Source organism: Eleutherodactylus coqui, chromosome 10, assembly GCF_035609145.1.
Source record: "Eleutherodactylus coqui strain aEleCoq1 chromosome 10, aEleCoq1.hap1, whole genome shotgun sequence".
Lineage (NCBI taxonomy): Eukaryota > Metazoa > Chordata > Amphibia > Anura > Eleutherodactylidae > Eleutherodactylus > Eleutherodactylus coqui.
In genome coordinates, this window is record NC_089846.1 from 32,858,517 (window position 1) to 32,874,608 (window position 16,092).

At 46.1% G+C, this 16,092-nt stretch overlaps 1 protein-coding gene across 1 annotated transcript in view; it reads right to left on the reverse strand.

The window, feature by feature from the left end:
- LOC136580322 (5'-nucleotidase domain-containing protein 2-like) overlaps positions 1–16,092 on the reverse strand; it is a 45,362-nt gene that overhangs the window by 13,813 nt on the left and 15,457 nt on the right. Inside the window, exons 7-9 of the mRNA XM_066580790.1 lie at positions 11,796–11,856; positions 8,678–8,780; positions 6,782–6,883 (exon numbers count right to left, since the gene is read on the reverse strand). Of these exons, the coding sequence (XP_066436887.1) occupies positions 6,782–6,883; positions 8,678–8,780; positions 11,796–11,856 (266 nt within the window). The remainder of the gene's footprint in view (positions 1–6,781; positions 6,884–8,677; positions 8,781–11,795; positions 11,857–16,092) is intronic.

Genomic DNA, 16,092 nt, shown 5'->3' on the forward strand with positions numbered 1-16,092 from the left:
AAGGCGTTCGCTAGAGGGGAGACCCGCAAAGACCCTGGCCCTGAACCCACCACAGCAGGAACATCAACGGCGAAAGACACCAGCCCAGGTCCACCCGAAGGCTCAGTTCAAACCCTACAGCAGCTATCTGATCAGCTCCTATCCGCAATACAGTCATCCACGACCACTCTCACGGGAAAGATCGACGAAGTTAAAATGGACGTAAGCCTATTAAGGCAAGACCTCCAAAACCTGAGAGAACGAGTCAAAAGTACAGAAGACAGAATCTCCACACTGGACGACACCGTCCCTCCAATGTCAGCCGCAATACGTGACCTCACACAAAAAGCCGAATACTGGAGACAAAAAGCGGACGACCTTGAAAACCGGTCAAGACGGAATAATTTGCGCATAGTGGGTCTACCAGAACGAGCTGAAGGGCAGAGACCTGAAGAATTCATGGAAAAATGGCTCCGCGAACTCCTCCCAAATGCTGGACTATCACAAGTATTCGTGATTGAGCGAGCCCACCGGGTTCCTATGAAGCCGCCTATACCAGGAGCACCGCCTAGACCCTTGCTGGCAAAACTACTCAATTCCCGAGATAGAGACACTATCTTACAAGCTGCCAGAAAAGGAGGCCCTCTGCGATTTGACAACGCCGCAATATCCATTTTCCCTGATTTCTCGGCAGACCTCCAGAAACAACGGGCCTCATTCACTGGAATTAAAAGGCAGCTACGAGACCTACAACTGCCATACTCCATGATGTATCCGGCGCGACTACGAGTGATAGACGGAGACCGCACGCGCTTCTTCTCTACACCATCCGAAGCAGAAGAGTGGCTGGCCGCCAGACGCCCACCAGAGGGACTGTAATGTATAATTAACCGCCTTTCTTCCCCCCTGTAGGCACTGGGACTCTAATGTGAATAAGTAAATATATAATTAAAGCTACCCCGATGCCCTCCAGAAATTATACCCTAGCTGCGCCCTGCCAAGATTCGAGACCGAGACACGGGTCTGAAACCCCGACTATATACTACTACTGCCCGGTCTGGCCCCCCTCCCCTGCAAAGGGTGGTGGACTGTCCTCCCCCCGGCGTTGGCAACAACGCTAGTAATTCTTCCTCCTTGTGTTATTGTTGTGTGCCCCCCTGATCCCCCCCTTCGTCCCCACCCCCTCCCTACCCCCCCTATAGGGGCCCACCTAGTATAAGCCCACTAAGCTAGTAACGGCTCCTATCAATATCATATTAATTCAAGAATACCTCAGGTATAGTCTAGGATATAGCTATACTATGTAGGTTCCCCCAAATATTAGTCGGCCACGAACGCTATCCCAGCAGAGGAAGCACTTAAAGTTTGTTGGAAACAAGTTATCTGAGTTCCAAGTTGGTAGTAAACTACCGTAATGTTGACGAATTGTGTGCATCAAGAGCTCCATGTTTTCTGTAAAAACGCATTGAAATACTGTTGCATGACGTATGTTAGAGATGTAATGGTGTGTCATGGGGGGACTCCTGACAGGCAGAATGTCATAAAGAAATTTATCCGGACCCGATTGACCTGTCCTTGCCTATGGCGGAGGTAATTTTCGTGTCCTGGAACGTCAGGGGACTGGGATCGACCAGGAAGCGATCCTCGATAAATTCCCTAATACGCTCCTGGCGACCACATGTACTATGCCTGCAGGAGACCCACCTCACACCTGAAACCACAAAAATCTTGTCGAAACCGTGGGTGCAGTGGTCCGCTCACTCATGTCACACATCCTACTCCAGGGGGGTGTCTCTGCTGATAGCAAAGTCACTAAGATGGGAAGTAGAACAAATCAAGAGAGACCCAGATGGTAGATATATTTTCGTAAGATCCAAAATCAATAATGACCCATACGTTCTCCTGTGTTGCTATAACCCACCGCCAGCAACAACAGCCATTCTGGCAGAGGGCGTCCAATTTGCAGCATTCTCACCAGACGCAACAGTTGTCTGCATGGGAGATATGAATCTAGTGATGGATCCTGTGGTGGACAGATTCGGCGGTGGTGCTCGGAGGGAGGGGGACACGAGCAGGACTCATCTCGCCTCTATCATATCGGTGACGGGCTGGCTGGATCTGTGGCGCGTATTCCACCCACAAAGGCGGGAGTTCACTTGCCACACAGCCCACAATAATGCACTCAGTCGAATAGACTATATATTCGGGTCCCCTTCACTATTCCCCAAAATCAGCTCCATAGAATTTCTGCCTCGAGGGATCTCGGATCACACACCAATCCGCATGATCCTTAAAAACCAAGGACAGGCCACTATCAAGAGAATAAATGTACACCCTTTCTGGCTGTCACTGCTCGGCCCCAATGACCGTATTCCAGACCAAATCCAGATCTATTTTGAAGCACACGAGGCGCACATAGACAAACTATTAGTGTGGGAGACATTTAAATCCTACCTTAGAGGTTGCTTCAGATCCTCAATATCCTTTATCAAAAAAGCCGCTGCGCGAGAAGGAGAGCTTTTAGCAGAGCAATGTCAACTACTAGAAAGAGAGTTTATCGCCGACCCATCAGACATTAAAAGAGAAAGATGGCTCCAGACGGGTAGGGACTACTTGCTATATTTGAGAGAAAAAGCCCAGAGGAATCTCTTTTACACCCGACAATCCTTTTTCGAGCTGGGAAACCAATCTAGCAAACTGCTAGCCCTTATGGCCCGACAGGAGACTGCCCCCCCATCCGTCCTGAGAATAAAAACAGCCCAAGGAGAAACACTCACTGACCCAAAAGAGATCCTAATTAGATTCCAACAATTCTACGATGACCTATATCAAACACGAACTGATTACCTACCAGAAGAACTAGAAACATACTTGACAGACATAACATTCCCAGTACTGCAAGACACCCACAAAGCCCTGTTAGATTCCCCAATTACAGAAGAGGAGATTGAGGAAACATTAAGTGACATGGCAAAAAACAAGACCCCTGGCACAGATGGTCTGCCGATAGAAGTCTACATACAATACAAGAAAGAAATAATACCACACTTGCTCTCCCTATACGAACACATATTTGATAAAAATCAGCTCTCAGAATCGATGTCAGAAGCCAATATAGTCCTCATTTTAAAGCCAGATAAAAACCCAGACAACTGTGGCTCATACAGGCCTATATCATTGTTAAACACAGATTATAAAATCCTTACGAAAATATTGGCCACCCGTCTAAACCAAGCCATAAAGGACATTATTCACCCCGACCAGACGGGCTTCATCCCCGGAATGTCCACATCAGACAACATTAGAAGGACGCAGGTAATCACGCAGGTGGGGTGGAGGTGGAGGTCGGACTGGGCCCTGGCCTCATTGGACGCGGCCAAAGCATTTGATTTGGTCGAATGGCCATACCTGATGGAGATTTTACGGAGGTTTGGGCTGGGAGAATTATTTATTAAGTGGATCTATATACTCTATAGATCCCCAACCGCTAAAGTAGTGGTGAATGGCCTGGCCTCTACCTCCTTCCAGCTGCATAGGGGGACCCGACAAGGTTGCCCTCTTTCCCCCCTCTTGTTTGCGATCGCAATAGAACCTCTGGCCTTGAAGATCCGACAGCATAACGCATATAGAGGCATCTCGATAGGACCCAGAGAGGACAGAATCGGGTTATACGCAGATGACATAATACTGTATATGTCGGACCCCAAAAACGCCCTCCCGTTAGCCATCTCCCTAATAGACGAATTTGGAAACTTCTCAGGACTACGCATAAATTGGCAGAAATCCGTTTTTATGCCCCTAAGAACAGAAGGATGGCAGATGGGAGACATACTTTGTGGGCTGCAAGTCAGCCCCCAATTTAAATACTTAGGGATATGGATCACCAGAGACCACACGCATAGCTTAGACCTAAACATTACCCCCTTACTGACAACACTACAACAGAAATTAAAATCCTGGAGCTCCCTGCCACTGTCTGTGGCAGGTAGAATTAACCTCATTAAAATGATAATACTCCCCAAGTATCTATACTGCCTAGAACATGCAGAAGCACCCATACCACAGAAATTCTTCAAAAAAACCAACTCTCTAATAATACCATTCATATGGGGGAACTCTAGAGCCAAACTCCGTATGGATACTTTACAGCGGCCTAAAGAAATGGCAGGAATGGCGCTACCAGATTTCAAAATTTACTACCTAGCGGGACAAGTGAGGTACATCCGACATTGGCTATCGGGCTCCCCTCTCCCAAACTCCGAGCACCACCTGATGTTCTTTCTCTCAGAGGCATCGCTCTGGATCCTCCTAGAAAAACCGAGACTATTGACCAAGCAGATGCTCCCCATACATAGACTCGCAGCCAATGTGTGGCAGGCATGCAAGCGTTTGACTAAGCGGGAAGACACCCCTCTGGAGACCCCCCTATGGGATAACAGAGAGCTACCACATTTGATAAATCTACCAGACAAACAATTTTGGGTAAACCTGGGAATCACCACTCTAGAACATTTATACTTTGATCAAGTCTTAGCTTCCTTTGAACAGCTACAGCAACTATACCAAATTCCAAGATCCGGTTTCTTCAGATATCTACAACTCAGACACGCCTTAACTGCACAGTTCCCAGAACCCAGGCAGCCTTTCTCCCATTACCCGCTAATAGGTATACTGCGCACCCAGGGACCCAAAGGCCTGATATCGGTACTATACACCCATCTACTACGATCTAAGATCCCCGATACGCCCATGACAGTGATGGAGAGATGGAAAGATCTCATCCCCACCCTCATGAATGAAGATTGGGAAACCGCGATGTCCACGTACACCGCGGTCTCACCAGCCGCAAATAATAAATTAACACAATTATATATACTGCATCAATGTTACTTGACACCGACCAGACTCCACAAAATGAACAGGACACCCACAAACCAATGCCATCGGTGTAGAGCACCTAACGCAAACTTTAACCACCTAATATGGAACTGCCCTAATATAGCCACATACTGGGGAGAAATTACTGAATTCCTAACCCAACTGATGGGCGTACCGGTACCATACGATCCAGCGATATGCCTCCTGGGTATCTTAGATGAAGAACAGTGGCAATATCACGATAAAATATTTCTCACCAAGGCGTTATTCTATGCCCGCAAAACAGTGGCCCTACGGTGGATGGACAGACGCCCCCCGACACTCACAAAATGGCAGAACATAATTAACGCCATACTACCATATGAAAAAATAGTATACAAAAACAGAAAGTGTCCAGAAAAATTTGATAAAATATGGGAAAGATGGTGCGGATCGACTAGCACAGTATTCACGCAAGACAGATTCCAAAGCCTAATGAGAGCAGCTGTGCCTAGAAGGAACCCGTAAAATAAGCAAACATTATTGACACCACTAGCAAAGATAATGACGCATTGTAAATGATCTCTGTATATGTTAATGTGACGCATTTGAGAGCAACTGTACGATCACATGGAGCCAAAATGTAACCAAAGTTGTTTATTCATGTTTTGTATGGAATATACACTGTTCAATAAAACGAGTTTAAAAAAAAAAAAAGATGTTTTCTGATCGTATTCATGGCTTATCCTCAGGATAGAGGTAATCAGTAGTAGAAGGGTGAGAGTCAGTTGCCCGGGAACCCCACAAATTATCTGTTTGCCAGACCTGAGTGTTTGTGCACAAACTGATTGGCAGAAAGGTGTATTCTTACTGCAGTGGACAAGTGTAGTATTGCAGGTAAAGCTCCCATCATCAGGGGTCCCAGACATCTACTCATCAGGGGTCCCACCAATCTATTACTGATGACTTATCCTGAGGCTATGCCAGCAGTAGTTTACAACCAGATAATCTGGTAATGCACAGTTATCCCAGAGCCATCAGAGAAAGCTACTCTCGGCACCCGTTCTCCAGTTTAGCAAATAGATGAGGGTCCTGAAAAAGGTTTACCCCCTTGCCAATCCAGAACAGCTTAGAAAACGCATCTTCTAATACAGCACTAAGACTGATTTCAACGAGAGCTGCACTTGCGATTCTGCATGCAGTCCGTTCCACAGGGGTCGGAGCAGTGACCTCGGTGTACCCCAACAGCCACTTCCTGGATAACCCCTTTGGGCAAGAGGTAACCTTTTTGAGACAATCCATTCTTAAAGGATTGGGAACTATCTAAACGGTGAGTATCTGACCACTAGGACAACCCACTGGTCACAAAACTAGGGGACTTGTAACTGCAAGCACGACTCTCATTGAAATCAATGCCAGCCGCTGTAATGGCACGCAGTTACAAGCGCCGGCCACTACACGGAGGTCAGAGCAGAGACTTCCACTCCTTTGTATAATTGCAGTGCTGTCAGCAGGCGCCCGCTCAGCTGATTGGTCGGGGTCCCGAGGAACGGGCCCTGGCCGATCAGTTATTGATTACCTTTCCTGAGGATAGGTCGTCAATAGTCTTCTCCCTGGAAAACCCCTTTAAAAGTGGTTTTCTAGTTTCAGGAAAAAAGCTTATTCACTGTATGAGGAAACGTTCCTAAATTACTTATGGTTTTTAAGATCTCTGCTTGCAGACATTGAATGGATCACTTGACTATAATGGGGTCCACCCGCTTTTTGCCAAGCAGCTCAGCTTTTGAATGGAAGCAGCGCTTTTTCTTCTGGAATTTTCTGCCACATCTATGACGGAACCTTTGTCTGTCTGCTGCACTCATTACAAAGGGCTGATTCTTGGTCCTGTAAGACGGACCCTGAGGGCATCACAGGGTTAAGCCACGGTCAGGCAATCAGAACTTACTTGATGCAGTCGTTGAAGAAGTGGGGTTTATCTGCTTGAACAATCACAACATCGAAAAAGTCCCTCCAGTCCTTGCCCACCATGTACTTCATGCCTTTGTCTCTGTCATGGCAGGGGCAAAACACAACAGAAATTAATTCTACGTCATTTGATTCCAGACTAATAATCATGGCAGCCGTCATCTAGTATGAACTCTGCAAGGCTTTGTCAGAAATTATTTGAAAGCGAAACATCCATAGGAAAATCCATTTTGCAAGGGGAATTATGAAATACCATACTACTGTGTTTCACCAAAAATAAGACCCTGTCATATGAACTTTTGCCTCAAAAGAGGCACTAGGTCTTTTTTTTTTCTTTGGGGGGGGGGGGGGGGGGGTCTTAATATACTTATCTAGCAGCCTCGGTCCAGGTCCCTCCCATTGCTCTTCACAGTTCCAACGCGCTTTCCATAGTACTTGGCCGCTCGTACATCGCTTCCTGGAGGTGGGATTTATAAATCCCGTAACCAGGAAGTGATGGCTGCGATTGGTTCTTCGACTGCTGCTCAGCCAATCAATGCAGTGCTGGATGAACCAATGCGATGGCTGTGATTGGTCGTGGCTCAGCCAATTCATAAATCCCCCCTCTACAACGCAATGGCTTTTGATTGGTTTTTCCACCACTGCTAAGCCAATCAAAAGCCATTGCGTTGTAGAGGGGGGATTTATGAATTGGCTGAGCCACGACCAATCACAGCCATCGCAGTGTCTTATCAGTGGTGGAAGAACCAATCAATGCAGTGTTGGATGAACCAATTCCAATGGCTGTGATTGACTAAGCAGTGATCGAAGAGCCAATCACAGCCATTGCTTCCTGGGAGGTGGGATTTATAAATCCCATAACCAGGAAGTGATGTTGTACGAACGGCTGAGGAATGTGGGAACTGCGCTGATCCTCTAGAGAGCAGCGGGAGGGACCTGGACTAAGCCTGTTAGGCAACGTATTTTTTTTGTTATGTAGTGCAACTTGGGTGTATTTTTGGGGTAGGGCTTATATTTCAAGCCTCCTCAAAAAAGTAAACCAGGCTAAGGCTTATTTTTGGGGAAACGAGGGCAGTTAAGATCAATCTGTCTTAATATTAAATGGGTATTCGCAGGATGGTATTTCACTAGGATACGCCATCTCTTACGTATGAGAGTTTGATTTCCATGAAGCCTACAATGTTCAGGATGAAGCAGCAGCAGTGTTGGATCTCTCTACATGGTGGTGCTCCCGACCACCCGCTCTGCGAGAAATGAATCTATGGGACCTAGATCCTTTCATTCGCATGAGCAGCAGTGGGCTCAGAGCGCTCATATTTGCCAATTCCCAGCACTTCCACTAAAGCTAGTGGAGCGGTGCTGTGTAATTTTGACCTCATGCGGAGACCTTTGGTACCCCTTGATCAGTTGGGCCACCAAAGCTACCACCCATCTTGTGGTTATGGGATACATTTATATCTTGGCACAACCCCTTTAAGACAGACCGAAACGTGCCAAAGAGAACTTTTTTTTCTCATAGGTCATTACAGGAACAGGATTGATGTAAAGAAGCCCTACAACACATGTAACTTACCTTTCTTGAAGTCAAGATGGTGGAACTGCTAGTCAAGGATTGCCATTACCCAAAAACCAGCAAATCTGGCTTGACTGATGTCCCGGAGGACAGGGTATGCCAACTCAAGGCTATCCCAAACCTCATGATGTGCCCTAGTCCTATTCTGGTATATATGCAGGGAAGCGGAGTACTTACAGCGGGAACGCTCTTCTGGCTCCAGGCTTCTGGCGCAACGATGAAATAGGCGAGCACACCTAGCATCACCGCGCAGAACCTTTACTTGCAACACAACTTAATGGACCTGAACAGACGTCAACTTACACAAAACTGAAAGGACTATTCGTGATGAGGAAAAGCTTCCTGCCGTTACTGGCTAGCCGGTGCAGCACCGCGTAGGTCTCGTCCCCGCGAAGGATGTACTTTTCTAGAGGCAAGAGATTTTACATTAACATGGCAATAAGGTAACACTTCTGTACAGGCCGGGTGCGTCCCACTGCCTTTTTACCAGGCTTTGAGATAACGTCAGGGGGTTCCATCACAGCTGCCGAAAACTGTACTGTGAAGGAACCCCTAAACGGTAACATCCACTTGCATTATTAGTGGGACGGACACCACTCTGGGGTCCGCTATACAAGGTTTCCATTACATCTGGAGCGTAGAATAGCATGGTAGACAGTTATTCTACAGGGTGTCTTAAAAGCATAGAAACATCCATATAAAATGAAAACGGTTGGGCATACGGTGATCCAGTTTTTCATACAAGCTGAAGGGGAAGGGGCAAACCTGATAGGCCATGTGATCAAAATGATCAAAATGACGGCCATTTTGAACGCCACCATCTTGGATTCCAATGTGCTTCATTTTAATATAACTTTATTTATTCTCATGTTAGCAGTGATTTTTCTTCATTACAGGCAACGTGAATGATGACGTTATCTCAGGCAGCACATGTAGAGATCGTCCCCCTTCAGGCGTTGCAGATGCAATTTGTAATGATGCCATTTATGCATAGACAAAGTTTGCTGTATGGAGACAACTAACCCCACATTCTTCAGACAGACGGCGACTGTTGTGGCTCTTCCTGAATGAGACAAAGCATTTGCAACCACTGCTCTGATCAGTGACACTTTTTTTGATCGTCCAGATTTTGGTTTAGTGACAAAACCAGTTTCTCAGAATATGGAAAAAAAAAAAAAAAAGTTTGGAACTGCACTGTGGGTAATGGGAAGGCTGGTTGGGTGACAAACGAAATCGGCTGAGATGAGGTGTGCTGCATTCACCTGACAAAGACGACCTCAACACGTTCTGTTTGACATAACGCCATCACTCACACAGCCTGGACTAAAGAAAGAAAAAAAAAAAAAAACATATTCTAAAGTTGTGTTAAAATGATGCACAACGTTACTTTTCTGCTGACATATCACACACCTACCTTGCCATTGGAAAAATTTAGAGTTGAATCCAAGATAGCGGTATTCAAAATGGCTGGCATTTTGGTGAAATGAACATGTTTACCCCTTCCCCCCCGTAGCTAGCATGCAAAATTGAGTCACCATCTGAAAACAGTTTTCATTCAATATGGGCGTTTCCACACTTCTGAGGCACTGTGTACCCTCCAAAATATAGCAATGGAAACCTTGTAAATGCCCTTTAACACAACACGATTATCACAAAAATCGTTTAAAAGGTCAAAAGTGTGTGCTGATCGTTACGTGTAAAGCAGGCAGTCACACTATTCATTCACCGCTGGTTTTTAGCCTGCATAAAAAAAATCATCATCAAGCTGCTCAAAATCCGTTCCATTTGAATGCAAATTATTCCGCTTTTTTGAGTGGCTTGCCGACTTGAGGGGAGTAAATAATGTACTCATTGTGTTTACCTGTCATACATAATGAGTACATTATTTACTCATGTCGGGAGAAGACAATAGAATCCTGCCAGCCAGATAATCCCTGGCATAAACACCCAGCTGTGCAAACAACTTGTACTGAAAAAATGAAGATGATTAAAAGCCATTATTTGTATGTGTAATTTTATGCAAAAATGTTATTAGTTTGCTCAGTTGTGTGGCTGTTTTAGTGATAATCGTTGCATGTAAAACCACCTTTACAGACACTAAAGGGTGTCCGTTTTACTAACCCAAGTGAATGATTCCCATTCAGGGGTTCCTTCACAATTCAGTTTTCGGTAGCCATGACACAACCCCTGACAATCCTTCAGTGCAGGAAAACCGCTGTGGGAACCCTCCTTTATAATAAGAACCTCCTGAAATATATTCTACAAATGTTAGGCCTCTGTAAAATTAGAATCAGCGATTTTGGAAAGCTGGGCGACTAACCTTTCCAGAAGGGAGGGCCCCCAGCTTTCCCCAAATAGTACATCCATCTAGCTATGCACCAATATGGGGGACGTATCACCGCATAACTTGGCACTTGAAAAACCCATATGCACCTTATGGGAGCTGTAATAGCAGCCATACTGTCACCTATGCTGGGGTAAGCACTAGTATTTATGACCGTCCCTGTACAGGCCTGTGGAATGTGATATATTATATATATTCACAGTATAATATGCAGCTCATTCCTGCAGTCACAGCCATACAATAAGCCCAATCACTCAGATCAGACATGTGATATATGCAACGGGGCGGGGAGCACATATCCCACGTACAAGAATGTGACCCTGTGGGGATATTAGTGACCCTCACAGCTAGCCTGCGGGCGGAGGAGCGACCCTTGTGCAAGTCAAGCAGAGGAGTTTACCTTCCTCGCCCTACTGAAAGAGGACATTGTTCCAAGGATTAGCCAATATCCCCCCTCCCCCTTAGGACCATCACCCTCCCAGCAGTACAAAGGACTTGGCGGCCGACAGAGTCCAAGTAAACAAGAACGGGGAAAGGCTTCGCTAGAGCCAACAAAAACCAAGAGCGTTTATGTAGCAGAGCCGTGTTTGTCAGCTGTGACTCACTGCTGCGCTGCTAAACTATAGCATGACCTTAAAGCCAGGGTCTGCCAGGGATCTTAAGTTCCTATTCATTTCATCAGCGATGAACTCCGAGACAGGTGGTGAATTTCGGAGGTCAGGCTACTGTTCTCCCCCCCCCCATGCTTTACACTGCAGTTGTTTGTACAGAGAGGCTAAATAAGCAAAGCCAGCAGAAACTCCCCATGTGCGGAGAGCTGATTAGGATTACAGCTGCTACAGATTATGGACTACAAAGCACCCGAGGTGTATATTACATATATAGTAACTACTATGTATTTACCGATGGGGGCAGGGTAACCTGCAAATCCACTTTAATGCCAAGTGGGATCATAATGCACAAACCTAGCAGAGATAAGTTTGGCATTTAACCCTCTTGGCCCGTGCCACTTCCTACTGTTGCTAAATGGGCAGATTAAGCGGGTCACTTGGCCACCGTACGTTATTAGTCACTCACCGAGATCCTGCATGATCCACTTGTACATAAAGCCCTTGATGTGAACGTCACGGATCGCGTCCTGCGGGAGACAATGGTCAGAATGTAATAGGGTGACACACACTGATGTCTTATCAGACGTCTACACTATCTGCTCCGGGTTGGATTCCGCATGTGGAATCGCGTAGCTGTCACTTTTCTTCCTCTGTACCGCAGATGGCTGTGGCGAGCTGCCAAACACATGCAGTACAGATTTAAAAAAAAAAAAAAGTTTATATTTCCTGCGCCATTGCTAGGCGATGGTATAACTACCCGCGACCTATCTGCAATGTCAATTGCAGAAGGGCCACGGGTCCAACGGCTTCCATTGACTTCAATGGAAGTGGTCAGTGCGGAATCCGCGCTAAAATAGTACATGCTGTGATATTTCCTCCATAAGCAGGAAATCGCAGTTGGTTTCCACGAATGTGTAGGAAAAAGTGATTTTACATTCATGCTATGAAAGCATTTGCTGCGGATCCACAGTGCAAACGCTAACCGCGGATTCTGCAACCGGCCTTACACATCCGAAGCAATGGACACCCCCCACCACATGTTGGATGGCCACTTATTAGACACCGGCCAGCCAGGCATTTGTTCTGCAGTAGGATGTGGCTATACACGGACACAACAGGATGGGGAAAACCGCTCTTAGATTTGTTAGTCATTCTAGCATGGAAGAGGGGAGGTCTTCTGCATCACCTCTAAGACATCTGTATGTTCAAATAGGGAAAACTTCCAGCAGTTTGTGTTGTGGCCCCTGTAGGAGAGAGTAAAACCCAATTGTATAGCTGAAGAGTAGCACGTGAGAAGCAGAAGTCCACTTTGTTTCTCTCAGAGTCCCTTGGGACCGCTGCTATGACTGAAGTAAGGAAAGTACTGGAAGTGGCCTCCTTCTGCTATGATAGGGGCAGACTATCCAGGAAGTCATCCACCGTCTGCAGGAGATTCAGATCGTTGTTGAGTCCCTGGAATGAACACGGGTCCAACAACGGCTCCATGCATGTATCGTAGGAGAAGGAGAACACTTCCACTACTTTCCTATCATCAGTCATAGCAGCGGTCCCACCAGGGACTTGGAGACACAAAGTGGACTTCTGCTATTCACATGTTACTCTTCAACTTTGCAATTGGGTTTTACTCTCTCTAACTCTTACAGGGGCCACAACACAAAATTGAAATCCATTTTCCAGGGCCCCAAAACGCCCGTGCACCATACCATCCATGCCTTCCTATTCAAGCGCACTACTGTTACTTCAACATAGGGCACCAGTATTGAGATATAGCGCTGGATCCGACCTTGACTAGACAAATTTTTTTTTTTTTTTTAAATACAAAGACTTCCTGATTTTCGTGGGACCAGAAGACCATTTATGTGTACGGCCACCTCCCGACGGCAGATCAGGACCAAGAACTTTGAATTCGACTTCCTGAAGCATCTGCTAGTGGATTTCCCCCCATGTACCCACAAGACATGCACACTCACCCAAGCACGCATGTGGTTGCTGGTGAGATCGCGGTGGGCCAGACTAGTGTTCAGACAGCCATCTTTATAACATTCATGGGAGCCTTACATTTGCTAAGTTTTCAATTAAGTTAGCATAATAGTTCTTACCACCAGAACTACAGAGAAGCAAGACGACACCACCCCACCCCAAGCAATCATCTAATCCCTTAATTCCTGAGAAATCTCCCAGCCTTGGACCTCTCAGGGGTTTCTCCATTATCAGCTCTAGGAGTAAATCAACTGACAGAGGAGTTAGTCCCAACAGATCTTAGATAATCTCATGTTTCTCCAGAAACTTAAAATAGCCATGCAGAAACTTTCTTAGAAGGCTCACACTCAGATGACAACTGTCTAGAAAGACTTTCCCCTCCTTTACGAGCTGATATTTAAGATCAGATGCATCTAAGAAAGGGAGCTATATTAGGGCTCGGGACTACAAATTGGGTAAGGAATTTAGAGGATGAAATTAAAGCCAGCCTCAAGGACTCTCATGGCTTCTCAAGATGCATCCGATTACTGGAGAATTCCTTCAAGTCTTTAGCCAGGTGGTACAAGTCATCTGCTTTTCTCAAGAGAGCACTTAACCTCCTCTAAGGTTTGTTGGAGATGCTAGCCAAATACGTGACAACATCCCTGGAGCTCTCATGTCCCAAGCGCAAAGATTTTCGGTGCAAGTTAAGAAAAATGTGTGCAAGCCATCTCCTAAACACATACTCCTTTGGGTCCCTTCTTTCATTTTTAGGTCTTCTAAATATGACCTGGCGACTTGGGTGCTTTACGCCTCCATCCTATTAAGACCCCAAGATCTTGGGGTATTTGCGAATGCACTGAAAAGAACCCACCTTTTTCAAGGGAAGGGACTTGTTATTTGTATAGCGCCAACTTATTCCGCAGCGCTTTCAGGTAATTGGTTTATTACCCCCCAGCAAGCTGGGTACTCATTTTACCAACCTTGAGCTGGCTACCTGAACCATCTTCTCCTACCCGGTGGAACCATTCCTGTGATTGACCGTCTACCAGGACTAAGGAGTGTTCTCATCTGAGACCCCCCTGTGAAGTACCTACTGTTGTCTATGGTTTGCCCCCTGGAGCGCTGGGGTTATTTTGTGACATATGGTCCATATGCTTTCTTGCTCAGAAGTCCCCACCGACACTCTCCCGCCTCCTGTCGGATGTCTGTGTGACCAGGGTTGACGGACCAAACTAATTTAGAATTACATCGCTTTCTGGGACTTCAGGCGTGGTTGACTGCCCTCTATAGGGGCGGCCCAATCATGCCAGGTAAGTCACCCTCCATTACTCCTTTAGTGCATACATAATCCATACTGCCCTTGTTGTCTGTAGCACAAGTTGTATCAGCTGCTCCATCAGACATTCTGACGTCAGATACAAACCCTTTCCCAACGACTGAACACCAAGATAAGAACTTTTGTTACTTCCAAGTGGCTTCCTGTTTACTCAAAATAAGACGGCCATAAGACTAGTTATCATCCAATGTTTACATCCTCTAAGTATACAACAGTATCCCCGAGCCTTTAAGGTCAGGGTCCTAACAAGAAGTCCTTAAGACGTTAGTGGATGTACTAGCCCCAGCATTGGAGGGACTGTGTCTGGTGAAGCCTTAGCCATCCCACTTCTAGCAACTAGAGTCCGGGCTTCACCATTTCAGAGAAACATGACCGCTAGTTGGGGGCCACTGGCAACGTTTACTCCAAGACTACTTGGATACATAGAGCCCATTCCAACCTATTCTGTACAAAGAGAGAACATCGCAGTCTTCAAACATAAGTGCTGATCCAATGTGTGACACTAGAAGTACTATATAACACAGGGGCATATCCACAGGACATGTAAGCGGGTCTTACACAAAGTTGCCGAACTCACCGATCCCTGAAGGATCAGCCGGTCTGTCGTGTATACGGGGGCAGCGCAGTAGTACCCTGAATTAATGACTGAAGCATGCCCATCCCAATACGTCAATCTGAACACACAAAACTAAGGCTACATCTACACAACAAACTCAACAGGCAGCAAGTTAGTGAGACTCCTTGTGGCCAGGGATTTGTTTTGGTACAAAAATGTAGTTTTAGGTAAAGTGCATATTTCCTAGTAATCATATAAATAAAAGTTTGTGACCATTTAACCCCTTGAGTGGCACGCCCGGAAATTTTCCGGGATGAGCTCCACTGCCCATAGCGATACTGCCCGGAAGATTTCCGGGCTATGTATCACTATGGGAGCTGCAGAGCACAATGCCACAAGCTGTGACAGTGTGCTCTGCCTGCACAGACCCACAGAGAACAAAGCAAGGGCTTTGAAAAACCAGCAGAAGATATTGCCGATATGTCGGCAAACTCCTGCACTGGTTTGTTTACAGGTTGCCATAGAGACCATCGGCTTGTCAGAAGCAAGCCGATGGTCTCTGTGGCAGGGAGGGCTTGGTGCTTGGCTATCAGAGGACACCTAGGAACCTGCTCTTACAGCAGAGATCAGAGAAAACCTCCGATCTCTGCTGTGTTAACCCTTTACATGCTGCAGTCTATGTGACTGCAGCATGTAAAGGGCTGTCACTGCAGCATGTAAAGGGCTGTCACCATCGGACCCCCGGAATGTGATCAGGGGTCCTGATGGGTCCCTGTGGAAGTCCCCTAAAGGGACAAAAAAAAAAAATTAAAAAAAAAAAAAAGTAAAAAAATTATAAAAAAAATAATAAAAACACTTGTCTCCCTTTACTTTGTAAAAAATCAAAAATACAATCACACATGTGGTATC